Source organism: Lucilia cuprina, chromosome 2 (genome assembly GCF_022045245.1).
Source record: "Lucilia cuprina isolate Lc7/37 chromosome 2, ASM2204524v1, whole genome shotgun sequence".
Classification (NCBI taxonomy): domain Eukaryota; kingdom Metazoa; phylum Arthropoda; class Insecta; order Diptera; family Calliphoridae; genus Lucilia; species Lucilia cuprina.
In genome coordinates, this window is record NC_060950.1 from 52,251,876 (window position 1) to 52,278,180 (window position 26,305).

The following is a 26,305-nucleotide window of genomic DNA, read 5'->3' on the forward strand; positions in this document are numbered from 1 at the left end:
AATGTGTGATGAATCCTTCACCACGTTACAGTAATCACATAGATCAGAGTAACGCCCATTTTGTTAAAAAAAACTAACACAAAAAGTGTGACCGCTCAAGATGCGGTCAGTCATTCTCAAGTCGGTGGCCTTAATGTACGTTATGTCCAACTCGAGACTCTGAAACCTGTATGTCTTTGAGGTCGTAGGGAACAGTCTTCCGTAATTGACCTCTATTGAATTCAGTGTAGAATATGTCGTAGTTATTCGAATAAACCTGTTTTTCATAGAATAAACTACGAGAAACCTCCTTATTTGCATCTTTTTTACTAAGAAAAATGTATTGGAAATCATCCTCGAAAACAGAAAGTTCTCCCAGGTCTATTAAAATGAATTCGTACTGACTGAAAATTTTAGTGATTCCCGTGTTGACACCGTCCAATTCTAATAAAGTGTGGCAAATTGGCAGTTTAAAAATAGTAGCCTTGATAATTTCATTAGATGTTATTAGGGTGGTACGGAATTTGACAGGTAGTTCAACCACCATTAGAATGTAGTTCGGTGTAGATCTTAGAAGACCAAGTCCTTGTCTTAAAAAGTTATTAACATGTTTTGTGATCAGATTTGATGTGCCCTTGGCAAAAGTAGAAATTGCATATTCAACTCGGGATTTTATGAAATATCTGTATATTTGTAGGGTTTTAAAAGGAGCTACATCATGATTTCTATTGTTCAAGATTCTATAAAAGCCACAGATTTTTTCGATACTGTAATTTGACAATTAGATATGCTTCATAGGTAAATTGTTCTACCTAAAAACTTGATAGTTTTGACTTCTGGAATCATTTTTGAATTGATAATTAGGATCAGTGCTCGGGGTCTGTTGTTGAAATGAATGGCTTTTTTAATGTTGAAGAAAAGGTTCAAGTCCGAGCAACGATCATAAAGTTCATTCAAGTTTTTTAAAGAGATTGTCCCTTGCCATCGTGAAATCATTGGCAAACTAAAATAATAATAGTTTCTTCTTAGCAAGATTATGCAGTCCGGACGAATAAAAATTAAAAAGAATTGGTATAAAGCACTACCTTGGGCCAAACCATTGTTCGTTGACACTGATTGTTTACCAAGCATCAATATTCTGTTCTCTAGGAACTTTCTAATCCAAAAATATAAGTGAAAATTAAAGTCAGCAGCTATCATCATGTTAAATAAATTTGCGGCATTTGTGTTGTCATACGCTTATTCCTGGTCTAAGCTGCCACTGTATGAAAATCTTTGTTTTTGAATAAATAGACCGCATTGATAATGTCGGTGACACATTGAGCTGTTGATCTGTGTTTGCGAAAAGCATAAGAACGAGCTGGGATCAGGTTATTCGTGTTCATTTGATTTACAATGTGTACCTTTAGCATGGTCTCTAGGCATTTAGATAAAACTGGTGGAAGACAAACTGATGGAAGAAAATAATACTCTAATTTTTGTTCACGAGTGTTTAATGATGTTATCAAATATTTTCCTTCTGCCGATAAACCCAATTTTAAATAGGATTTCATAAGAGATACCATCAAAATCTTTGTCCGTCTTCAAAAACTTTGTGGGATAATTTAGGGATCGATACGGATGAATTATTCCATGGGGTATTATCAAGTAAAGTGTTAGAAGTAGGAGTATTACTGGATTTTACAACTAAGCCTAGAAATTCCTTGGAGTGTTGTTCGTTCCAGGAGTTGTTGGATCTTTTGGTTCAGTCATATTTCTTGATTTTAGCGAGTTTTGTCCACATTTCTTTAATAGATGCTGGTTTTGTTAAATCGTCCAGGAGATTGTTAAATGCAATTTTTCTGTTGTGAATGTAATTGTTAAGATTTTCTTCGGCTTCCTTGGAGTTGTTAAAGTCAGTTAAAGATTTCCACTCGTATTCATAAAAATATCAATCGATTATTTTAGGTTTATTATGCACATTTTTTATACAAAATTCGTACAATAAACCATTACTAATTTATTAAGCGTTTGTGATTATGGAGGTTATTTTTGAAGAAACGAATTCGCATTAAGTTGCGAAGGTTAAAGAGCCGATTTGCCTATTTATCCCACCATGATTTGGGCCTTAACCTGTTCTCATTATTAAAAGTGATAGTGTTTTTTCTCTAATTAAATCAATTGATCAAATCAAATTATCTAAATCATCGTTAACTCCTAAATTTTCTTTTTCATTATGAAATTTGTTATTGTTTATGAATCGAATATTTTTCTTGGTCTAATGCAAATTCTTCCAAGATAGCATATAATTTTATTTTTGATTTTAATTTTTTTATAATAGAGTTATTAACTCTGTCCCTCATAGAAATTAATATTTTCTTCCATTGTTCCTTGTCGAAATTTCCATTCGCCCAATCCGAAATGATGTTTGATGTATCTTTGAATTGCCTGATTTTATCATATGTGTCTGTGTCCATAATCTCATTTTCAAAGGTTTCTGAAGATTCGTGTTTATTATATCATGGGGACCCTGTCCACTAGCCAGTAGGCGTTGAGCCTGTTGCTCCATCCCGATCTCAGTTGTGCCAAAGCAACTCTAGTTTTCTGCTGCAGGTTCTTTCTATTTCTGCTAAGGGCGGTGGGCGAACTCCAAGAACGACATTCATACGGTAACCGGAAACCGAAGTATTGATGACGTCTTTATGAAATTCGTTTAAAGCTACTATATACGAATTCTGATCCAAGGGGTAGTGAACATAACTTCGTATGCTATTTTCGTACACTCGAAGGTCCTTCCTGACATGCATCCAACTATGTAATGTTAAAGTTGAGATGACTCCTCCGGTGACATCCCAGGGGGAAATGTTTAGTCAGCATGACATTAGGTTCCTTGACTGAGAGACTTAATCTGTGCAGAAAGTGGATTCGTAAATTTGTTTCGCCAGTGACGCGCCTCTCTGCTCTTCCTCTAGACTATAGTGCCAAAGTTGATAATGCGCGTTAAAGTCCCCAAGGACTATACGCATATCGCCGTCTAATAATGCCCTAATATAGGAACGTTAGCCTGATGGGCAGCTGGCTACTGGCGGAATGAAGACATTATAGAGCTCTAGGTCGGTTTCATCCGATCTGACAATACCTTGGACTTCAAGATAATGGTCTCTTGCGTTGAGATCGAGGGAGAGAGCTATATACTGTTGTGAATTATAAATGCAATGCCCCCACCGTTGATTCTGGTGCGGTCTTTTCGGAGAACGTTGTAGCCGTTAAAACTGTGCAGACTGGAATTACGCGTATGTTTTGTCTCCTGGACCGCAGCGACCACGATGTTGTTTTGCTGCATAAATCTGTTTATCTCGGGTAATTTACTCTGGTGGTCATTGCAGTTAAACTGCAATATGAATATCAGGCCGGGTCTTCACTCCCCCCCGGAGGCATGTTACCTTGGTGAAGCCTCCACCTTGGTGTTATTGCAATACCGGGAAATAGAAGTGTTTCCAAATAGATTGAAAGAGGTCAAACCAGACCACCGCATAATTTGGTACTACGGGTGGCCAGTTGCCCGCAGGACTATGTCCAGGCTGGTCAGTTGGTTGAGATTCCTTAGGGATCCACGTAGTGGCTGTGGTTAAAACAAAAATTCGCGGGAAGAGTATGTTGTGGTTAAAAGACTGATTTAAGATTTAAGTCAATATTTCGGGATAAGTTCGGTGCTGTTTCCGAAACAACAGATACCCCACAGAGGAGTGACTGTGGGACTAAGCGTTGGAAATGAGTTGATATTAATTGTGTATAATACGGTATGAATATGGAAAAGGTATCAATAATAACATTAAATTTTCCTTCCTTTCCAGATATGTTCAGTGTATAGTCTGTTCATATCAGAATTACCACAGTGTGTCCCTGTGAGTAAGAACAAAGTCCTCGGTTTATTTGATGGATTCGCACTTCGGTCCACCGGTTACGACTCTAGGTGCTGTTGCCGAATCAACAGAGGCCATCCCATCTGCATGGTTGTAAACGAAACTGATGTTTTACAGCTCGAGTACTTCAGCAAAGGGCTTGTACATGGACCGGCCCAATCCATGTACAAAAATTGTCACCTGAGTTCTTCATTGAAGGTCTCATAAATAATAAGATAAATAAAACAATATATTAATGGTTCAATTCCTTTTGCTAAAATTTTATTTCAAACCAAAATTCAATAATACATTTTTATTCATTGTTTATCATTAAATTAATATCTAAATTTTTAAACAAATATAAAAATAATAAAGAAAAATTATGTTCATTGGCTCTTTTGTATTTTACAAAAAAAAAGAAGAAAAATAATGCTAGAGAAACATCGTATAGAATCATTTTCAATAAAATTAAATAATCAAATCAATACTTTTGACAGACTTCAAGTTTGTTAACAATTAAACTGAAATTAAAATTATCGTTTTATTATTCATTTCTTAAAAATTTCAGTAATACAAAAAAGTTATGATATTTTTTCTTTAATTATTATTTGTTAATATTTATATTGTTTAGTTATTCTTATAATGGTTTTGTTAAAAATAAAAAATTATGAGAAGAAATTTAAGAACAATTTCAATAGAACGACAGAGATTGAAAGAAAAAAGTTTAAATAAGAAATAATATTTTTTCCCTAGATTTTATGTAAATTCCTTAGAAAAAGAATTCATTTAATTATGTATGTAGTAATTGATAAGTAAATATACAAAGTCTTTGATTTAAAAGCTTTGATGTTCACTGGATGATGATTTACTTTGTTGTAGTTCATGTTGGAAAATATAATCTGCCATTGCTTCGGCCTCTTGGCGACGTCGCCTTTCAAATTCAGGTTTCATAAATACGCGATAACTAACACTAATAATCAATGTCGAAAATATTCCAATGGCCATAAGACCAGTTGTTGAGGTGGAAAATTGCTTCAAATTATTAATTAAACTCATCTGAAAATAAAAAAATTGGGAAAATACAATATTAACAAACACAAATATACCCATTAAAGGCTTTGAATGAACAATTAGTTAAATCACAATAAAATAAAGGTTTATCTCCTTTAATGAACTAACTTTGCTGCAGTTTCTGTGGCGAGAGTGCCAGTGACTGTTCCCGTTGTTTCTTCCTTCTTAGCACTTCTTTCTTTTTTCCACTTAACAATAAGTGGTTGCCAAATATATACACCTCCTAAAATACCTAATCCAGTAACTACCATTAACTGCTGGACTGTTATACCGCGAGGACGACGTATTTGCATGACACAATTTTACAATTTACTCGGTGCAATAATACAAATGTTGAATAACTTTAAATCAGTCGTTTTTTACTTGTCAAAAACATATGGTTTAATCTCTTCTATCAAAGTTGTACTTTTAAGCGTGTAGTTGCCATATTAACAATAAACACGTGTGTGTGTATTTCAAAACTAGAGAAACGGAATGATAATGAACTACATATTCAAAATGATATTGTTACTTTCAAATTGTTTTGTATTAACCAAAGAAACCATAAGTTTTTAGGACGAATTATGTTATTTGACGAGTTATGTTATTTTAAAGTAAACATTAGTCAACCTCGGAAGAAAAAAAAAACAAATGTATTACAACTTTATCACAGCATTTTTAAATATTTAATTATCATAGCAAATATTACTTTTTTCGTTTCTGCTGATGTTTATAACATCCAAAAGTATTGGTCCTACACTCTCAAAGTATAGCAAATGGCTCAAAATAACTGAAATTAGAACACATAGGTACTTTTCTCTTGGCCTAAGGACGAAGTCTATTGAAATTATTGAAATCTTATCATTATTCCACCTGTAAGCTCGAATTGGGGTTACAGCTCAAATTATGTTAAATGTTCTAGTATTTTTATAAAAATCTTTTATGTCTTAATGTCACCGCCGACTTTCGTAATGATTGGACCTTATTTAACCCGAGCCCCATACGACTTGAAGGATGGTACATTCATACTTTAATGTTGAAGTTTATAGATCATAACTCCTGGAAAACAAGTAAAGACAAGAAAAGACCTACACATTGCTATAGTCTGAACGAACCCTCCCCTACTCGCGTTGATACAATTTTGTATCCGACCAATTCCGTTCGTGTGCCCCAGAGCAATTATTTAGTTAGACGTCTATAGGCTTATAACCAGTGGACCGATTTTATTAAAATTTAACAGTGTCGCCTTTATGGACAAGTTACCACGCATGCATACAAAACAAGTATTAAAAGTCGAATTGTACATGAGGAACTTGTATAGCTAAAATTCACAAATTTTGCAGGAACAATTTCTACGTACATATTAAAAAAAGTTCAACTTTTAATAGAGGGCATGTCAGCTCCCACACGAGTTACAAAAAAATCATACATATATCTGAGTAAATATAAAACTTATAATCACCAGCATTTTGTACGAGTAACTTTAATATCAAAATAAATATTTTGAAAAAAAATTGGCGTATGAGCAAAACTTTACGTGGACCTACCGTATAAACTAAATTAAGAAATTCATATGCCTGGAGAACTCAACTTAAACTTTAAACTTTTGCGTGATTAATTTTTAAAAAATTGTAAATTAGAAAAAATATAAAAGCTAAAAACCTTAAATTTTGGATGGTCTTGCAGTAGTGGGCGTGACACTTTTCATATGTATAGAAAATTAGTATATCTAGGAAATTATAGCAGCTAGAGGCCTAGGTCCTAAAGTCTGTTATGAAAATGGTAAATAATATTAGAATTCGGACTGTTTAAAAAGACTATGCTATGGCCCTTGTAAATATTAAGAAGAAATGTGTTGAAAATATTTCAAATCGATCTATTATATGACTAAGGTTCCATATATCTGGACCCCTAAATAATGCTTAAGAGCTCATAAGTCTATAACTCACTTATATACAATAGTGTTGTTTTGAAAGTAAGCATAAGTAAGTTTTATATAAACGTAAATCCAACCAAAAATATAATGAATATTGGTCCATATTTAAACCTCGTTCCCAAAGAACAGGTTTACCTTACCTTATTCAAGTGATTAAAAGTGTATTAAATTCTATATATAAAACTACAAGTCATTTTACAAAGTAAATACATATTGAACTAATTTATTAAAAATATTTAAATTCCACTTTTATTTCCTTAAAAAACTCAATTTATTTGTTTAAAAATTAATTTTCAAGTAAACAGTAAGGAAGAAGGAAAACATATTCATAATTTTTATTTATCGAATGCAAAAGTAATGTTAATGTCGCTGTATAAGTTTAATTGAAAAATCAATTTAAAATAATTAAATTAAATAATAAATATAATTCCTTCGCGTATGTTTCTTTGTATGTTGTTATGGAATAATTTAACTTTAAAATTTGGCACAACAAAAGTCAATAGAAAAAAAGAAAGCAATTTATACTAATGTAAATTTTTTTAAGCTTTCTTGTGTGAGCATCTCTTTGGTCCAGAGTATTTACGAAAAAACAAAACTTAAACGTAAGCATGTGTGTATCAATCATTTAATACAAATTGAGTACTCTCCAAAAAGAGATGGTCAAAGAAACGTATAAAGAAGAACATAGAGTACTTTGGAATTTTAGGTTTATTTTTAATATTTATTCTGATGCTCTCAGGGAAATAGCGGGACCTCACTAATACACTTGTATGTTTATGAATATTCATACACATAATATAGAAAAAAACACACACAAACTTTGCAAAAGAAACTGGTTTTAAATGCAAAATCTTTACAAAATTTCAAATCATTTAAAGATTAAACGTTAAACGTAGAAGATCGAAGAAGAATCGTACGAACAGAAAAAATCCGTAGTTAGAGAAACAATTATTATACAAACAAACAAACAGTGTGATTTATTTCAAGACGATTATTGAAAAGAATTATTATCTATCATTTAAAATAACGCCAAGAACGAAATAAAAGATGATAAACAAAAAAATTATAATTAAAAAATTAATTACTTTTTGTATAATATTCAATTACTGTACACTATGTGTTAGAGCAGAAACAAAATTAACAAATATGCCTGAGCCACTGCCTCCACCGGGTAAATCTAAAACAACATCGGGATCAATGGCAGCGCAAGCTGCGAATGCGCTAACACCAACCGGAATTTTTAATGTTATTCCCCAAACATTTGACACCGGTTTTTATGCCTACGATGATATGGATGATTACGTTCCATTTAGCAGTGATGCCCATGATCATTTCTCATGGGAATTACTAAGAGATGTACTTGAAGAAGAGAATACTAATGTAATTATATCGCCGTTTTCTGTGAAACTACTACTGGCACTGTTGGCTGAAGCAGCAGGTAATAATACACAAACACAAAGGGAGTTGATCAAAACACTGGAAGTAATAAAATCACCAGACAATTTACGTGGTTTCTATAAAAAGATGCTGACATCACTAAAGAAGGAAAACCCATATACGACTTTAAATTTGGAAACAAAGATGTTCACCGATGAGTTCATTGAACCCAAACAGAGATATGCAGCAATGCTGGCAACGTATTACGGTACAGATATCGAACGTTTAAACTTTAAAGATGCTCAAGCATCGGCTGATCACATTAATAACTGGTGTAAAAATGTCACTCATGGTCGCTTACAAAATCTTGTTACTAAAGAAAATATCCAGAATAGCGTATTGTTATTAACTAATGCCATATATTTCAATGGTTTGTGGCGTCGTCAATTCAATTCCACCTATGAGGGAGTTTTCTTTAAAACACCCGAAACCCAATCGCGTGCACAATATATGGAGCAAACCGAGTACTTTTACTATTACGACCACAGCTCCATGAATACAAAAATATTGAGACTTCCCTATAAAGGTAAAAAATTCTCCATGTTCATATTGTTGCCTAAAACTAAGGGTGGCGTCGAAGAACTAACACAAGTCCTGCAAAACGATCAAGTAAAACGTATGCAATTTATGATGGAAGAGACCAAATTGAAAGTAACTTTGCCCAAATTCAAATTCGAATTTGACAAAAATCTAAAGAATACTCTTTCTGCTCTGGGCATAAATGACATTTTCACAGATGATGCATCTTTGCCAGGTCTAGATAGAGGTGCTGAAGTGGCTGGAAAACTAAAGGTATCAAATGTTATACAAAAAGCCGGCATCGATGTAAATGAAAAAGGTACTGAAGCGTTCGCTTCTACTGTTTTTGAAATTGGAAACAAATTTGGTGGAAATCCTGTCATTGAAGAGTTCACAGTAAATCGTCCATTCATATTTTTCATAGAGGAGGAAGCCACTGGAAGTATTATATTTGCAGGAAAAGTATTAGAACCTGTTCTATAAATGTAAGACAAGTTTTTATCTTTGTGTATACAATTAACTATTTTGTGTATTTATTATATGTATGGTGTATGTATATTCAACCCAATAAAAAAAAACAAGAAGAAATAAGATACATTATTGAACTTATTTTAGATATAAGTATGTACAGACAGACATACAAACATATATGGCAAGAAACATTTCTAAGAAAAACAAATGGGAATTTTTGTTTTTTCTGTTTCCACAAAAAAATATTATTTTTTTCTTTCCGTGGGTTATTTTGTGTTTTCAAACTGGAATTGTTTTGTGTATTTTAAATGTGAAATAAAATAAAATCAAGAAATACATGCGATAATTATTTGTGTCATTAAATAATATATTAATGTACATATGTATATAAAATAATAGACATTAACAATGGACACCATATGAACGATGTGCATTGATAAACTAAATAGGATAATCGAAAACTCTGAAACGTGATTTCATAACAATATTCTTGAAATTTTCTTAAATTTGTGAGAAACTTGGGTATTTTTGACTTAATCAATAAATTGTAAATAATATTCAAATTAGTATAATACAAAATAATTATGTAAGAAAAATAAAAAAGCTCTTAAACAAGTTCTCGAATTAAAAAAAAAAAGTATTTTCAATTACACTCAGGTCTCAGTTTATTCTTTACGCTTTATTAAACAATAAGAACTCATTGTCTCATAATCTGTTTTTGCCAGACCAGATAAAATAAAATATGTATTCCAAATTTTATTTTAATCAGACATTCTTAACCCATAAAATCTGGAGTTCAAAGGTCAAAATTTGAAAAATTTGTCGAAAAATGACTTGAATTCTTACACTGAAAAAAATTCATGCCTAATATATACGAAAAATACATTGTACGAATCGTTCGCTGTTTCGCACCACGAAATTCTTTCGTAATATAAATGAAATTGTACGAAATATTTTTGTATAATGCAAAATATTCTTGAAAAAATTAATTTACATAAATTGAAAAAAGGAAATTTTGAATAAATATGGTAAAATTTACGAAATATTAATTTATTCAAAAATTTTTGTTCATTTTAAAATAAATTTCCTAATTTTAGTTCAAAATTATTCTCCACACGAATTTTCAATTTTTTTTATGAAAATAATTCGAGAATAATATTATACTTTTTCTTAAATTTTATAAAAATGTTGTAGTTTTATTTAATCATAATATAATTAATATCATTATGTTTAATGATAGGTCTTATGTTTAAAATAACAAATATAAAAGTAACATTAACCATTTAAATGCATCGGAAAAATTTAATCCCGAAGTTCAAAAAATCCTAAAAACACTATCCATTTGAATAATGCTCTATATAATTAGAGGAATAACAGAAATAATACAAAAATTTATATATTAGGTATAAAAGCTTATGAATGATCCTTTTTGATCATATAAAGTTTGTTTGTTTAGACATATTGGATTGAAAATCGACCGTAAAAAGGATTACATAAATTATCAGTTTCAAAATTGTTCCCAAGTGTCTTAAAGGGTTATTCTACCTTTTTTGACACTCTTTTAAATATCGGACTATATACTATAAATTCCAGTCATTTCAACATGGTATACTGAGAATTTAAAAATTGTGTAAAATTTATTGATCTAATTTTTTCATCTTTTTATTCACTTATCTGTTGTTCATAAATCTTTATGAGATATTCTAAAAATTTTAACATTAGTTAAAAAAATTTTCAAAAAAATTGAAGTTAAAGATTTGAAACGGCCGTTGCAAAAATCAAACTTTTTGGACCATTGCTGACAACAAGTTCGCGTTGTTATCATATACGGACAAAAACTATTATTCGAGTAATTATAAATATATTTAATGTAAGAAAATGTTTCTTTTGGAATATATCTCAAAAATAAGTCAATTTTTTGTTACATTTCGAATTTATGTGCTGTGAGACACGTTAATAGCCTGAGGAATTTGCAATAACTTTAAAAATTTTCAAGCAATTTTTGTGTTTCATATATCTTTCTGAAATGCCTATTCGGTGATCATTGCGTTTCTTTTACAATAAAGTTCAAAAATTTTTTTTCGCAACTTTGTTTTTTGGAGCACTCTAGCGTACATATATGCTTTCGAGAAGATCAGCAAAATCGGTCGGTAAATAACGGAGATATAAGCAAAAATCCGAGACAACCTCTGAAAATTTCATCAAAAAATGTCATATTTTTTTCATGCTTTGTTAAATAATCAACAACAACACTGTATATTGGAAAAAGATGTACACGTGTGTGTAGACGTATTTGGTTTTATTCATCTGTGTATTTTGTATTGTATCTGCCGGTCCACACTAGGAAACTTTTTTTGGGAAACTTTTGATTTTGCGTGAGAGAGAAAGAGAAAGAATATCATTCATCTCTCTCGCGGTACGGAGTTTCTCGTACTCGGAAACTTATTTTGTTTTGTTATTCTACTCATTCGTACAACAACAAATCAATGCAATTAATACGTAGTTTCTGAAACAAAAGTTTCTATGTGTGGACATTAAGGAAACTTCAAAAGAGAATTAAGAAAAAGTTTCTCAAGAAAAGTTTCCTAGTGTGGGAGACCAGTGTAGGTGCTATATTGGTTATCTCGGCGTACATGGCTCACGACCACAGCGACCAGCCACCGAACAACCTGGTCTGCAGATCCATAGAGATGGCAAACTCAAAAAGCATGACGATCATCATGGGGGCTGATGCCAATGCCCATCACACTGTCTGGGGAAGCTCGGACATAAACGCTAGAGGTGAGTCAATCTTTAACTTCATTCTAAGCAATAATCTTGATATCTTAAATTCAGGATCCGAACCGACCTTTATTGTTTCAAACAGAAGGGAAGTTCTAGACATTACGCTGGTTAGTTCTATGCATCATGATAGGATAAGGGGATGGAGAGTCTCAAGTGACTGCTCTTTCTCTGACCATCAGTACATCGATTTTGAAATCGTAGTTGACAAAGTGGCCCCAAAGCCCTTTATAAACAGGAGACGAACAGATTGGGAAATGCAAATGGGGCTAATCTCACGTTCACTCCAGGATGTACCGATCATCGAAAACCGATCGGACATAGAAAACGCGGTTGAAACCATAAATCAAGCTTTCAAACACGCGACTTCACTGTCGTGCAAACAGAATATGCACAAAGGCAGATGCAGACCCCCATGGTGGTCTGCGGACATTGCGAAATCTCGAAAAGAGACGCGCGGACTGTTTAACGAGGCAAAGAAAACAGGAAACTGAATTTCTTACAAGACCTCGGTTAATCGCTTCAAAAACCTGGTAAGAAATGCAAAGCGCAAATCTTGGAAAACCTTCTGTAGCGGCGTGGAAGGTTCTTCTGAGACCAGTCGTCTGCGCAAAATCTTATCATCTACTCCTCCTGTCCCAAGTTTCATTCAGAAACCCTGTGGCAGTTGGACGACTAGCAGCCAAGAAACCTTAGAAGTTTTAATGGCCACTCACTTTCCAGGCTGTCAATCTCCGGAAAACTGTACTGACATGCAGTTTACAGATCTACCAGCTGATACAGGAATATCCATAAATGAAGATAAGATCAACTGGGCGATAAACAGCTTCGACCCCTACAAATCACCGGGTCCTGACGGTATAATACCTGCGGATTTGCAATACAATGCTGTCCATCTTATGCCTTGGCTAACGCGGATATATGATGCCTGTTTAAAATGGTCTTATATACCCGAACCATGGACCAAGTGCACAGTGGTCTTCATACCGAAAGGAGGAAAGACCTCTCACACGAAGCCAAAAGATTTTAGACCAATTAGTCTATCCTCCTTTCTTCTCAAAACTTTGGAAAGGATAATTGATCTGCATCTCGGAATGCATATCAAACCTGACCACCTATCAGCATCTCAACATGCCTACATGAAGGGAAAATCTGTTGAGACTGCACTACACTCGCTAGTTTGTCACATTGAAAAGACAATAGCGCAAGGGGAATATACACTTGTTGCCTTCTTGGACATTGAGGGGGCTTTCAACAATGTTCACCCTGGGTCGATAACAACGGCCCTGACTGGCCTGGGTATAAACCAACCAATAACAGCTTTCATCAAGAGATTACTGACTCAACGAATCATTATCTCTGAAATGGGAGCAGCAAATGTCACAAAAGTGGCAAATCGCGGTACCCCACAAGGTGGAGTTCTATCTCCACTTCTGTGGAACCTAGCGTTGAACCCACTTCTTATGGATCTTAGATCTATGGGATTTAAGGTAATAGCATATGCAGACGATGTGTCTGTAGTAGTATCTGGCAAATATCTGGATACTTTATCGCAAAGGATGGAGATTGCACTCAAGACACTCAGTACGTGGAGCAACGTCAGTGGCCTTGGTGTAAATCCATCGAAATCGGAACTTGTCCTCTTCACTAAGAAGTACAAGATACCCACCTTCACTCTCCCACGACTGAATGGGATAGAATTGAAGTTATCGGATAGTGCTAAATATCTGGGAGTAATCCTAGATTCAAAACTATCATGGAGTTTGAACACTCAATCTAGAGTATCAAAAGCGGCTGCGGCCTTATGTGTAAGAGAGCAATTGGCAAATCATGGGGCATAAACCCCAAGAACACCAAATGGCTCTTTGACATGGTAGTCAAGCCCATACTATTGTGCGGTGCACTTGTATGGTGGAAGTCTGTACAAAAGGACTCACACCGCAAACGTTTTGAGGGAATCCTTCGTACATCAGCTCTATTGATAACGGGGGCCCTCCGCACCACCCCATCAAGACAATAGCGCAAGGGGAATATACACTTGTTGCCTTCTTGGACATTGAGGGGGCTTTCAACAATGTTCACCCTGGGTCGATAACAACGGCCCTGACTGGCCTGGGTATAAACCAACCAATAACAGCTTTCATCAAGAGATTACTGACTCAACGAATCATTATCTCTGAAATGGGAGCAGCAAATGTCACAAAAGTGGCAAATCGCGGTACCCCACAAGGTGGAGTTCTATCTCCACTTCTGTGGAACCTAGCGTTGAACCCACTTCTTATGGATCTTAGATCTATGGGATTTAAGGTAATAGCATATGCAGACGATGTGTCTGTAGTAGTATCTGGCAAATATCTGGATACTTTATCGCAAAGGATGGAGATTGCACTCAAGACACTCAGTACGTGGAGCAACGTCAGTGGCCTTGGTGTAAATCCATCGAAAACGGAACTTGTCCTCTTCACTAAGAAGTACAAGATACCCACCTTCACTCTCCCACGACTGAATGGGATAGAATTGAAGTTATCGGATAGTGCTAAATATCTGGGAGTAATCCTAGATTCAAAACTATCATGGAGTTTGAACACTCAATCTAGAGTATCAAAAGCGGCTGCGGCCTTATGTGTAAGAGAGCAATTGGCAAATCATGGGGCATAAACCCCAAGAACACCAAATGGCTCTTTGACATGGTAGTCAAGCCCATACTATTGTACGGTGCACTTGTATGGTGGAAGTCTGTACAAAAGGACTCACACCGCAAACGTTTTGAGGGAATCCTTCGTACATCAGCTCTATTGATAACGGGGGCCCTCCGCACCACCCCATCAAAGGCTCTCTTTGTCATGATGGGATGGTTACCTATTGATCTAATGGCCAAGAGGTTGCCCTCAACGCGGCTATTAGACTCAATACAATTGGTATGTGGCATATGATTCAGTCAGGTCACTCCACCATTCTCGATTGTCTAGGAGAGATTCATGACAATATCGACTATTGCATCGCCAAACCGTCTTTTGATAGAATCTTTTCGGTGAATATCCGACACGATCCAAATGTGATGGAAACAATCCTCCATGACGGATCGTATAAGGTTTTCACTGATGGCTCAAAATCAAACCATGGTGTAGGCGGTGGCTTTTACATAGCACATTCGGGAACGGAAGTATCATTCAAGCTTCCTGACCAATGTAGCGTCCTTCAGGTTGAACTATCAGCCATTAAACGGGCTGCAAACTGGCTCAGGTTTTATCGAATATACGGTGCAAATATTCGAATTTATACCGACAGCCAGGCAGCCCTTAAGGTTCTAAGTGGTGTCTACACGACGTCAAACTTAGTCCTAGAATGCCGGGCATCCCTTAACGAGATGGCGAAACATTCCACAATAGGACTGTATTGGATTCCAGGACATCAGAAAATTCCTGGTAATACCATCGCGGACTCTCTTAACAAGCTAGGCTCCTCGTTTGCAAGAGAGCATACCGACCCTTTTGTCGGTATACCGCTTTCAACCTGCAAACGCTCGATACGTGAAAAACTATATGAGCTTGCGCAATGCAGATGGTCGACTGAAGCCACCTGCAGACAGGCAAGGATTATGTGGCCATCTTACGACCCACAAAGATCCCAAGCCCTTTTCTACATTCCGAGAGTTAATCTACGGAACTTAACGGCAGTGGTAACTGGCCACTGGCCTTTCGGACTCCATGTAAGAAGACTGAACTTACCCAGTAACGACTTCTGCAGGAGCTGCCAGGATGAAGAGGAAGAAGAGAGTATAACTCACTTCCTCTGTCAATGTCCTGCCCTAGCTGATCACAGAATGGGTCTGCTAGGTAGCTACTTTCTGCATGACTTAGCGGATCTATCGGAGGTTAATATCCGGAAGATAGATTCCTATATTCGTGCGACAAACTGGTTCGGTGGAAACCAGAGTGATTAGGTTGAAGTGTACTAATACGCCGACCGTTTTCTCTCGTTTCAGGAATCACAAAGGGATCAAAATACTGGACCCAAGTGTGTCCCCAGTGATGACATCGCGAGGACGACCTGCCTACCTAACCTAACCTTCCTAGTGTGGACCAGGTCTATGTTTGGATGCTGTTGGATTCATTGAGTTGTGTATTTTGTTTCTTTTTTTTGCTTTTGTGAATTCTGTTCGTATATTTGGATGTAGGTTGATTTTATTGTGTTGTTTATTTTGTTTTTCTGTGTTTTTCGTTACGTATGTTTAGACCTGGTCCACACTAGGAAACTTTTTTGGGAAACTTTTGTTTTTTCTGTGTGAGAGAAAGCAATATCAACCATCTCTTTCTCTCACACACAAAATCGAAAGTTTCTCAACCAAAGATTCCCAGTGTTAACCAGGTCTTAGATGCCTGTTGGTGTAATGTGCTTTTTTTATTTCGTTTTGTTTTTTTATTTCGTTTAGCGTTGTTGTTTTTCATTTTGTTTTCTTTTGATGTAATAATAACATGTTTAAAATACACTATGGTGAAGGGTATATAAGATTCGGCATAGCCGAATATAGCTCTTTTACTTGTTTTTTATATTTTTTAATCATTTATGAATACAAAATCCTTGAATTATTTAATTTTTATATAAATATGTACATATTCATTTATTAATTGATAAAAATATCTATTAAAAAACTAGCCAAAGTTGGCACTCAATTAACAGGGAAAATCGAAAAAAGGCCCCTTTTACTAACCGGTCCAGCTTTCGGGCGGCCATTGATAAATTCAAAATATTTTGGCAATCATTGTAAGACAAAACAAAAGATATTTGAAACTGGATTCAATTTTGAATAAAATATGTATAGTTTCTCCTATATATATTTTGGATAACATCTTAGGCGTAACAAGATAAATATTTAAAAGGGTAACTCGTTTCGTCTGTTCTTTGAATGTTCTTAAAATTTCTTGGTCTGAATTATACCTATTATTTTCATACACATACATATATAGCAGAAAGCACATGAATTTTAACGAGGTGTCTGGCGGTAATCAATCCATCCTTTTTTGCTGTTTAATCTCATACCTTACAGCTTCCAAATAAGCAATATTATGTACCATTTTCTAATACACAAAGTTATATTTGCTGAAAAAATTAACATATTCCGCGAGCACAAAAATTTGCAACGATATGTTTATAATAAGTGTTTCTTGTTGAAATTATACAAAACGTAAAGTCTTTCGTGGGGCGATTTTGCACAACTTAATCATCTGGCGGTCTTTTAATGACTACTACCTGTTTTCTTTCATAGCGATTTACGCCAAATTTTTCAATCAAAAAGGCGATCCAATTTCAATATTGGGTTCTAATCCTCTTGAGCTTTAATAATAGTTATATTTTTATTAGATAATAATTACTACTTTTATAATACTTGTATGGCATAATTTCTTCAAGAAACTTTCATTAAAAACACAATAAAAACAGTAAATTTACTGCTTTTTCATTGCGTTGCAATTTTTGTGCTCGCGGAAATGTTCAACATAGCCCAGCACAAGAACTTCCAAAGAAGCGAAAAAGAAGTAGAATTCATCACTTAAGAGAATAAAGCAGCAAAAAGAAGAGATGGGTTCATTATCCTTCATCCTTATTTCGAAACAGATGAAATCTTAAATTTTTAACTAATGCCGAATATCGTACAGTGGGACGAAATACGGTACAGTTATTAAAATAGGAAAATCACGAGTTTTCAAGATTTAGGTGAAGATATCACGTAGAAGAAAGAATACATGTACGACGTTAGGCTTTTATTTTAAATTTAATAGAACCGACTTTCGGATGGCATACAAGATTTTACAAATACAGTTATTTTAATGCTCTTATAACGTCTCAAAAAGGGTCAAAAATAGCGTTTTTTAGATTTGAGTCAACGTGTTAGTTTTTGAACAAAGCTGCTGAAAAATATATCATCTGAATTTTGAGTTTTGCCTTGCCCAAGGTCCATGATGTTTAATAACTTACTGAAGTGATGGAATACCGAGTTTGTTTTCAATATTTTTTTTCGGATACAGACTGTCAATTTAATTTAATTTGGGTGTACGAAGATGTTACTACATTACCAAGGCTCTAGGAAAAAAAAAATAGGATTATTTTTTTAACATTGGATAGCTTACATTATACATACTGACATGTACAGCATGTATTTTAAAACATATATTTTCTAAAATATTTGTCGATTAAAAAAATGCTTTATTATAGGTAATACTCTTCTAATAACTTTTCTAATTGCAACAATTTTATATAACACTTTATTTTTTGTAAATAATTTCTAAAAAGCAAATTCTCTATAACTCTCACTTTATAATTCTTAGAACTTAAGCGTGGCCTAAATTAGGTAAACAAAATAGTTTTTAACATGTTGACGTATGTAAATGACGGCTGTAGACGTCGAGGACGGTCGTTCGTATATGCAAATGACGTCCATAGCCGTCTTAAAGTATTATTTTTTTCAATATTTCTTTCACTATATATCGGTGTATCATATATATTTTTTAAAATCCTTCAACACTTTATTTAACAATAAATATAATTTTATTATATCAACAACATTTTTTATCAAAATTTATATTCAGACAGTATTCGTGGATTTTGCAAAAACAGCAGTTAAATACAGGCTGTCCACAGCTCTAAATATATTTACCGACAGCCAAAAGGCAAGTAAGGCAACACCAGGTGATAGAGTTAAATCTAAGACCGTATTGGATTGTAAGAAAGTTTTAACTGAATACTTTTCAGTAGGTTAGGTTGACATAATATGGGTACGGACAACGAAAGGGGAAATGTAAAAGCTTTAAAGGAAAGGGAGCCCGCTGCAGTTAGCCTGACAAACACAAAACCATTCCACGTAACAAAAGCGGAATTAAAAATATGGGTGAGAGAATCCCATAAGGCCTCTTGAAATAATGAAACGGTGGATAAAACTTTAATGATCCTATGGTGTGACCCCGATGAGAACAAGACGAGAAATATTCTCAAAATGAGCGAGTCAAATGTTTGTATGATAATTCTTATTCTGAGTGAACACACAGGATACGAGTACATGTATGAACAAGTAAAAAATTATTGTCTGGCGAGACCAAACATATAATACCCTACACCTTTTACAAAAATAAAATGTGATATAGTTGCCATATTAAAGCATTCGAGTTGAATTGTACCTTGCTTCAGATATACATACTTAAGTTGAATAAAATTGTGGACATTTAAGTGACATTTAGCACAAACCCAATATATGTGGACATTTAGCACAAACCCAATATATCCTCCCCACTAAAGTGGTGTAGGGTATAAAAATTGGACGTGTTGATTCAGACGAATGTAGGGCATGTAGAAATGTCAGTAAAACTCTGTAGCACTTTCTTTGTCATTGTCAAGCATTCGTCGATATTAGATCCAATTATCTTGGAAGTGATGTAGTTCCGGAAATAACATTTTTGACTAAAACTGATTGCAAGATTCTTACGAATTACGTCCAGGAAACTGAATTTCTAAATCTTTAGTTTGGATAAAGAGTCGATTGTAGCGATGTATAAAGCTATAAGTCGCACTCTTCCCAATTATGCTGCCCCAGTATGGACCTCTTTCCTCAGTGATACCCAATGGCGGGGTTTAAAAACGGCTCAGAATAATGCACTTCGGATCGCAACCGGTTATGTCAAGATGACGAATGTGGATCATTTACATGAGGAGACCAGGTTACTGCTGGCATGCTATCTACCTAGTCCCCCCAACCATCAGATACTGATGGAGGGTCCCCCTCCCAGGCACATCCGGATTTACTTCCGACGCTTTCGCAGCGACATCCAAGACGTCATACCATCGGACGTCGACAGACTGTCAACTGCAAGCGCCCGGGAAATGTTGCATCAAATGGTGGTCACTGAGGCCATTAATGGTCGTTCCAGGCACTTAAAATCGTTGCCCAGCCTGTCATCAAAGTGATGATACGATACATTTATTCAATTGTCAAATTTGCGCTCCATAGTCCTATGGTTAAGACCGACTGAGGTGGCGCAGTTTCTCTAGCTCCCCCTTCTACCCACAGACGCAAACTCAAATAATTAAGTATCTATTATTCCAATTATAGAAAAGAACTATCGGCCACAGTCGAACTGTTACAACACCAACTAACTAAAACACGAATCGGTCCAAATTGAACATACGTAGCTATCGCTTGCAAAAATTAATTAAATGCACGTAATTTAATTCTATGCAATTGTCATTACGAAAACACATATTAAAAACTTTTATATTACATAGCACATCCTTCATACCTAAATGTGCAAAAAATTCATTTGGAATTTATTTCTAAATTTAAACGTTTTTATGTTTATTGTACGTCAACAAAAATATGTGTATGTATGTATTTTAGGTTTATTTTTATATAGTGATACGTACATACATACATACATACATACATACATACATACATGCATACATACATAAAATGTAAATAATTGATATGTAAAATTAAAAATAATACTTACTTCCACCTCCTGAAAGAATAACTGCCGGCTGTTGTGATGGAAGGTGAATTTTATTTGGCCTTCCTGCATGATGCATATGCGGATTAGACATCACTGAATTTTGATAATGCGTCTGATGATCAATTAACTGGCATTGCTGTTGTTGTTGCTGATATTGATGTTCAACTTCTGGTGCCAACTTTAAGGGTATACCTGATGTGGCACCTGACGAACGTCTGCGTTGATTTTGAATATTCGTATTGCGATTGTTGCGATAGTTTGTACCATTATTGTTGTTAATATTACCACCAATATTAGCGCCATTTAGATTCTGTTGTTGTTGTATATTATCTACCATACCATTTGAGTCATTAAATAAATTCTGAAGTGCTTGAAGTCGACGACTACCATTTGTAATGCGATTTTGATTACCAGGACCACTGATATTACGATTATGTGTTTGTTGCTGCTGCTGCTGTTGCTTAGCCACTTGAGCAGCTACATTTAATTGTAAGATTTTTTGTAATCCTAAAGCATTTGTTTGCTCTTCAATTTTACGTTTTATTAATGCATTTTGCATTATAATATTTGCATGAGTTTGTAATTCTTCTTGACTCATTGGTTGCATTGTCGTTAAACGCTTATTGCCACCTTGCAATTGTTGTTGTTGTTGTTGAGCCGCCAAAGTCTGTTGAACAATAGCTAAATTTTGAAGATTTTGTAGCTGATTCATTATTAAATTATTCGATAACACATCAAATTGCTGTTGTTGTTGTTGCTGTGCAGAGGTAAATGTAAGTACTGCAGTTATAGCTTCTCGATCTCTTTGAGGCAAGCGAGGATTTGCCAATTGTATAACCAGACCATGTTTTGAAATATCACCTACGTTTTTGAAATAAAAAATAAGATTTATTAAAATTCAATTCGGAATTAAATTTCAGTCAGAATGAAGTATTGGAAATGTGATTGAAGTTTTTCTTTTTGAGGATTACAAATATCTTCTTGGTAAAATAATAAATGAATGTACATGCAAATAATTTTTATTTGCTCTTTTCTTAACTCAACATAGAAAACTATAGTATAGAATTATGAAAATTTAAAAATTACCTTTAGCCAATCCCAATAATAACATTTGAGCTTCTGGGCGGCTTAAAATAGCCTTCAACTGTAAATTTGCTAGAAGAGCAGCTTGTTGCTGTTGTATGAAAACATTTTGTTTATTATATTGTTGTTGTAAGGGATTTGTTTGTTGCATTCCTGTGGTAGATTGTTGCTGATGCTGTAACTGTTTTTGTTGGAACTGTTGTTTAAATATAATGGTCGAAAGATTCTCATTATTGGTGTTGCTATTATTATTGGAGAATACATTATTTTGAGATTTATTGTGCTGTTGCTCAGATTTTGTAGGTGGTGGGATTGAACTATAGTTATTGTTCAATTGACCAATAAGCTTTTTGAAATTTTCCGAGTCGCGACTAATATTATTATTGTTAGCATCATTGCAATAGTTTTCTACATTTTTAACGCCGCAAGTGGATGAGTTTTGTCGCCATTTAGCTTCCAATTCATCTACTGAAGGTATTTCGGTTAAATTAATATTTGATGTAGAACGTGTATTTGTTGTAGATGGATTTTGTTGCTGTGGTTGCGGCATCATCAAATGCAATGGGTCGGTCTTTTTTTGAGAGTTCATTGCCTGCTTAAAGAATTCGTTAAGCGATGCTGAAGAACCGCTATTTTCTAATTGTTCACTTGAATTATTTCTCGATGGATGTCCTCCGAAAAATGGTAAAAAGCGTGAACTTCCATTATGATTTTGATAGTGATGTCCTCCAGTGCCGTTCATTTCACCACCATTACGATTTTGTTGCATGTGTGAACGTGACTTAGAGTTTCCAGAGAACTGATCGTATTGAAAAGGTATTGTTTTCTTAGTTCCATGATCTGATTTTTCGTTATGGTTATTTGTTTTCGAAGTCTCTGTATTTTTACTGTCATGCACGTTATTATTGTTATCACTTTTAGGATTGAATTTGCGATATTTATTAAAGTTTTCATTCCATTTTGATTTACCAGTCAATTCGATCTGCAACACAAATATTAGCAATTATTAAAGGGCAATTTATTGTCTCTTTGTAATAGAAAGAAAATAGAATTATAAATTTATTTGTTATTGTTTTATACTATATATACATATAGAGTTTTTGAGAAAACTAAATACATATGTTTATAAAGGAAGTATAAATAAGTAAATATAAATTCAATTTGTTATATTGAAAATAATATCAACATTAAATACGAGATATTAGAAAGGATTAACTCATGCAACTGAAAGTAAAAAAAATATAACACTAAAACTTTTCGTATTTACCTTATTCGAATTTTGCATGAGATTTTCTTTGCTCTCATCACTATGTATATCAGCATCACCAATTTCAGCTACACCTCCTCCAGTACTAGCACTACTACTATTACTTTCGCTATTTAAATGTTGCTGCTCATCCTCTTCATCAAAGCCACACAATTCAATAGTGTCCAATCGGGATGTTGGCCCACAACTAAACCATTCGGGTTCTTCATTTTGTTGATTTTTATAATGTTGTTCATATTTTTCTTCAGTTTCTCGATCCTTTGGATTAGAAACAACTAAAAATCCAGACATCACCCTCTTCACATAGTTTGATTTTCCAACATCTACAACAGCAGTACGATCTTTAGACGATTGTTCATTCGAAACTAAATGAATATTTGAATAGAAAAGTATGTCAAGTAATAGTTATATATTAGTCTATCCCCTTATATACCCTTTAAAATTGTAGGTTTTTATAAAAATATCATTTTATTAAAGAACAAACATTTTAAAATTTTTTAATTAAAAAAATAATCAAAACATAAAAGGTTGATTAAAAGTACTTTTGCATCTATCTATCTAGCAAAAATACCGAACAAGATACATTCAAATACATAGGATAACTCAAGTTTATTTCAGACAATTAGATTGTAATTACCTGTAACATTGTTATCGCCATTAATTTGTTTATTAAATTGACTGCTTTCCGATAATTTAGCGTGATAATGTTGATTTCCATACTGTGGTTGATAGTTACCAGACCATTTATTATGTGATATGCGACCACTGCCAATACGGCGTTGATTTGTTATTATAGCCGGATCCTTAAAATCAAGCGGTTGTGGTGGTTGACTTCTAATAATAGATTCATCCATAAATTTACGTTTTACAAAAGCTGGCATCATGTCGTTACAGCGCGATTTCAAATTGTTACCGTTATTATTATTATTATTATTGTTGTTGTGACATACATTGCTATTATTATGGTTATTGGTATTACTATTGCGAGACCCATATAAAGTAACATCAGCATCTGAAGGCATTTTCCAAATGTTAAAACGTTTAAGACGAGCTTCCAATTCGATTACATCACAATTTACAATATTTGGAGGTACGAAAGGGGAAATATATTGTTTTAATTTTGAATTAGACATATCATTACGAATCATGTAAAGATTAGGTCGAGAATATTGTATTACTGAGTCACCGTTAGATGCATGAATAGTTGATTTAGTTTTCGAAACTATTTTACCACAACCATTTGTAATTGGTACTAAGGGAACAGATTTCGAGGCATTTACAGCAATCTTTTTTGCTTTTAAATTTTGACGCATTTCCCTAACATTGTGTTTGCAAATATTACTTCCATCATCTTTAACCGGACTTACATGTTCGGATACGTTGTCTAAATCACAACTTACAGCTGTACATGACATTGGCTGTGTGTATGGTGTAGAAGAGCGTGCAGATAGAACCTGCAGTGATAACACCTCTTCTTCATTATGATGATTATTATCATGATGATGAAGACATGTTGTCGTCATTTGATTACTAACGATCGCCTTTTTCGATACTTCATTATTATTTTTCTCGGTAAGAGCAACGTTTTCATCACCGCTATTTATATTAAGTAAAATGTCCATAGAAACTAATTTTGTTGGCGGTGGTAATGGAATTGCTACAGATATAACTGAGGGTTTTATCATCGATTGTTTTTCTAGTAATTTTTGAATTTTCCATGTTCTTTCGGTTAATTTTAAAATTTCCTCAAATTTAAACTTTTTCGGCAATTCCATCAATGCCAGCGATTTTATATCTAGCTCCTTCTTATCGATTGCATCCACTTCATTCTGTTGATATTTTAATTTAATAAAGCAAGTAATAATAACACATTATAAGAAATTGCAGTTTCAATTATTTAAAAATAAAATAAAAAATATTCATACATTAATAACGCTGGTAAACGTTGTAGTTCACAGGAAAGTAGAATCGAGAATATGTTGATATCAATAAACAGATTAAAAACAAACTAAAACATCAGCTTAAGCTTAATGATATGTTGAGCCATGACCGAATGAATGGTTAACATAAGTTGGCTATTCCTGACAGGGTCATTCATACAACACGCCTCTGCGAAACTAATTACTACCCTCCCCTTCTAAATATGGAATAATAACTAACTTTGATTAAACTTATAAACCGATTTTATCTTAAAGTGTGCCATTCATAGAATCATAAATTCCAAGACTACCATACTATTTAAAAGTGAGAAAAATTATGTAGAAAAGTCAATACAATTCTTTTTAACATCAAAATTTAATGAAAACCAATGAAATTCTTAAAAGCGTTTGAAAGAATTTGTTTATTGTTGAAATTCAAACGTCGAATTTTTGCTACATCAATGAATAAGAATACACGTAATTCCAAGATGTTAATAATGAACTAAATAACTCCTACAAATTTTTCATTTGTTTTGCAATTTTGAAAATGAAACTCATTTCCAAGCATAACAATATAAAGTTTATTTGTTGTTTACTTACATTTTTCCTTTGGCGGTCGTTCGTGTTAGTGGACTTTAAACGAAGCTTGGCTTTTTTAATTTCGGATTTAAAGTTAGTACCCTGAACTTTAGTATTCTTTGCATATGTATATTTCGTTGTTGGCAATGGTGGAGGTCGTGGAACTTCAGAAATATTTTCCCATTTATCGGAGGCGGTAGTTTCGTCTACAATTTCAGACTCTAGCTGTGCATTCAATGTATTTGCATCTACTGGGAGTTTAGCAATATCTTTTTGTTGCACAGGAGTCGTTGGTGGTGGAGGCGGTGGTGTCATATGTACATCATCCTTAGTCGTTGCGGATTGTTTTGACAAAAAATTGGAGACATCCCCAATAGTTTTTTGATTTACATTTGGTGGTGTATTAACAACATGATCATCTTTTGATGACATGGCGCCTGCGCCATTTTCTTTTTGTTGCTTTTCAATGTCTTCACTCTCGTCAATCTTGGATAGATTATTTTCCAACATTTCACAAGTTGACATTTTATTACTTTATTTTTGAGCTAAATATGATAAACATTAATAAAAAATAAATTATTTCTTATAATTTATCAATCAGTCTTACCAAATAATTTATTTTCTTTGCGATTTTTTTAACAATTATTTTAGTAAACAAAATAGAAAGCTTTTTTAATACAAATTTTAAATATTTTTTCAATGAAATCGATTTTGGTTTGATTTTTTGGAAATTATTGTTTTGTAGAAATAACTTAAAATTTTTATTTTTGTTGAGTTACAAAATGAAGTTTGCGAAAAACTGAAATTCTTATTAGGTTTCTTGCACTTTTACATTTAGAACAGCAATAAAATAAGGATGCCGTTATTTAACGTGTGTTTTTGTAATTTTCTTGGAAAGAGATAAA

The 26,305-nt window shown here is 33.9% G+C and overlaps 2 protein-coding genes across 3 annotated transcripts; one reads left to right on the top strand and one right to left on the bottom strand.

Moving 5' to 3' along the window:
• Positions 1-4,754: 4,754 nt before the first annotated feature.
• On the bottom strand, positions 4,755-26,305 carry LOC111676636 (protein cup). 2 transcript variants are annotated; one of them, XM_046945138.1, is made up of 8 exons: positions 26,008-26,305; positions 25,422-25,945; positions 23,540-24,731; positions 22,903-23,267; positions 21,639-22,617; positions 21,295-21,413; positions 20,553-20,703; positions 4,755-4,916 (listed from the first exon to the last, which is right to left on the bottom strand). In XM_046945138.1, exons 2-8 carry the CDS (start codon positions 25,923-25,925, stop codon positions 4,903-4,905), a joined length of 3,324 nt encoding a protein of 1,107 aa, XP_046801094.1. In that variant the 5' UTR covers positions 25,926-25,945; positions 26,008-26,305; the 3' UTR covers positions 4,755-4,902. The 2 variants fall into 2 exon arrangements, with proteins under 2 accessions (XP_046801094.1, XP_023293367.2); XM_023437599.2 differs by having other exon boundaries at positions 20,553-21,413.
• LOC111676637 (serine protease inhibitor 27A) lies at positions 7,712-9,390 on the top strand. The gene has a single exon (XM_023437600.2). The coding sequence runs from the start codon at positions 7,894-7,896 to the stop codon at positions 9,283-9,285; it is 1,392 nt and encodes a 463-aa protein (XP_023293368.2). The 5' UTR covers positions 7,712-7,893; the 3' UTR covers positions 9,286-9,390.

What these genes read in the sequence shown, in the direction of transcription:
- LOC111676637 (XM_023437600.2), top strand. Translation starts at nt 7,894, where the DNA reads ATGATAAACAAAAAAATTATAATTAAAAAATTAATTACTTTTTGTATA.
- LOC111676636 (XM_023437599.2), bottom strand. Translation starts at nt 25,925, where the DNA reads ATGTCAACTTGTGAAATGTTGGAAAATAATCTATCCAAGATTGACGAG. An exon ending in ACGACCGCCAAAGGAAAAAT is followed by an intron (nt 24,732 to 25,421) that starts GTAAGTAAACAA and finishes AAATATCAACAG; the next exon opens with AATGAAGTGGATGCAATCGA. An exon ending in TGGCGATAACAATGTTACAG is followed by an intron (nt 23,268 to 23,539) that starts GTAATTACAATC and finishes ATATTCATTTAG; the next exon opens with TTTCGAATGAACAATCGTCT.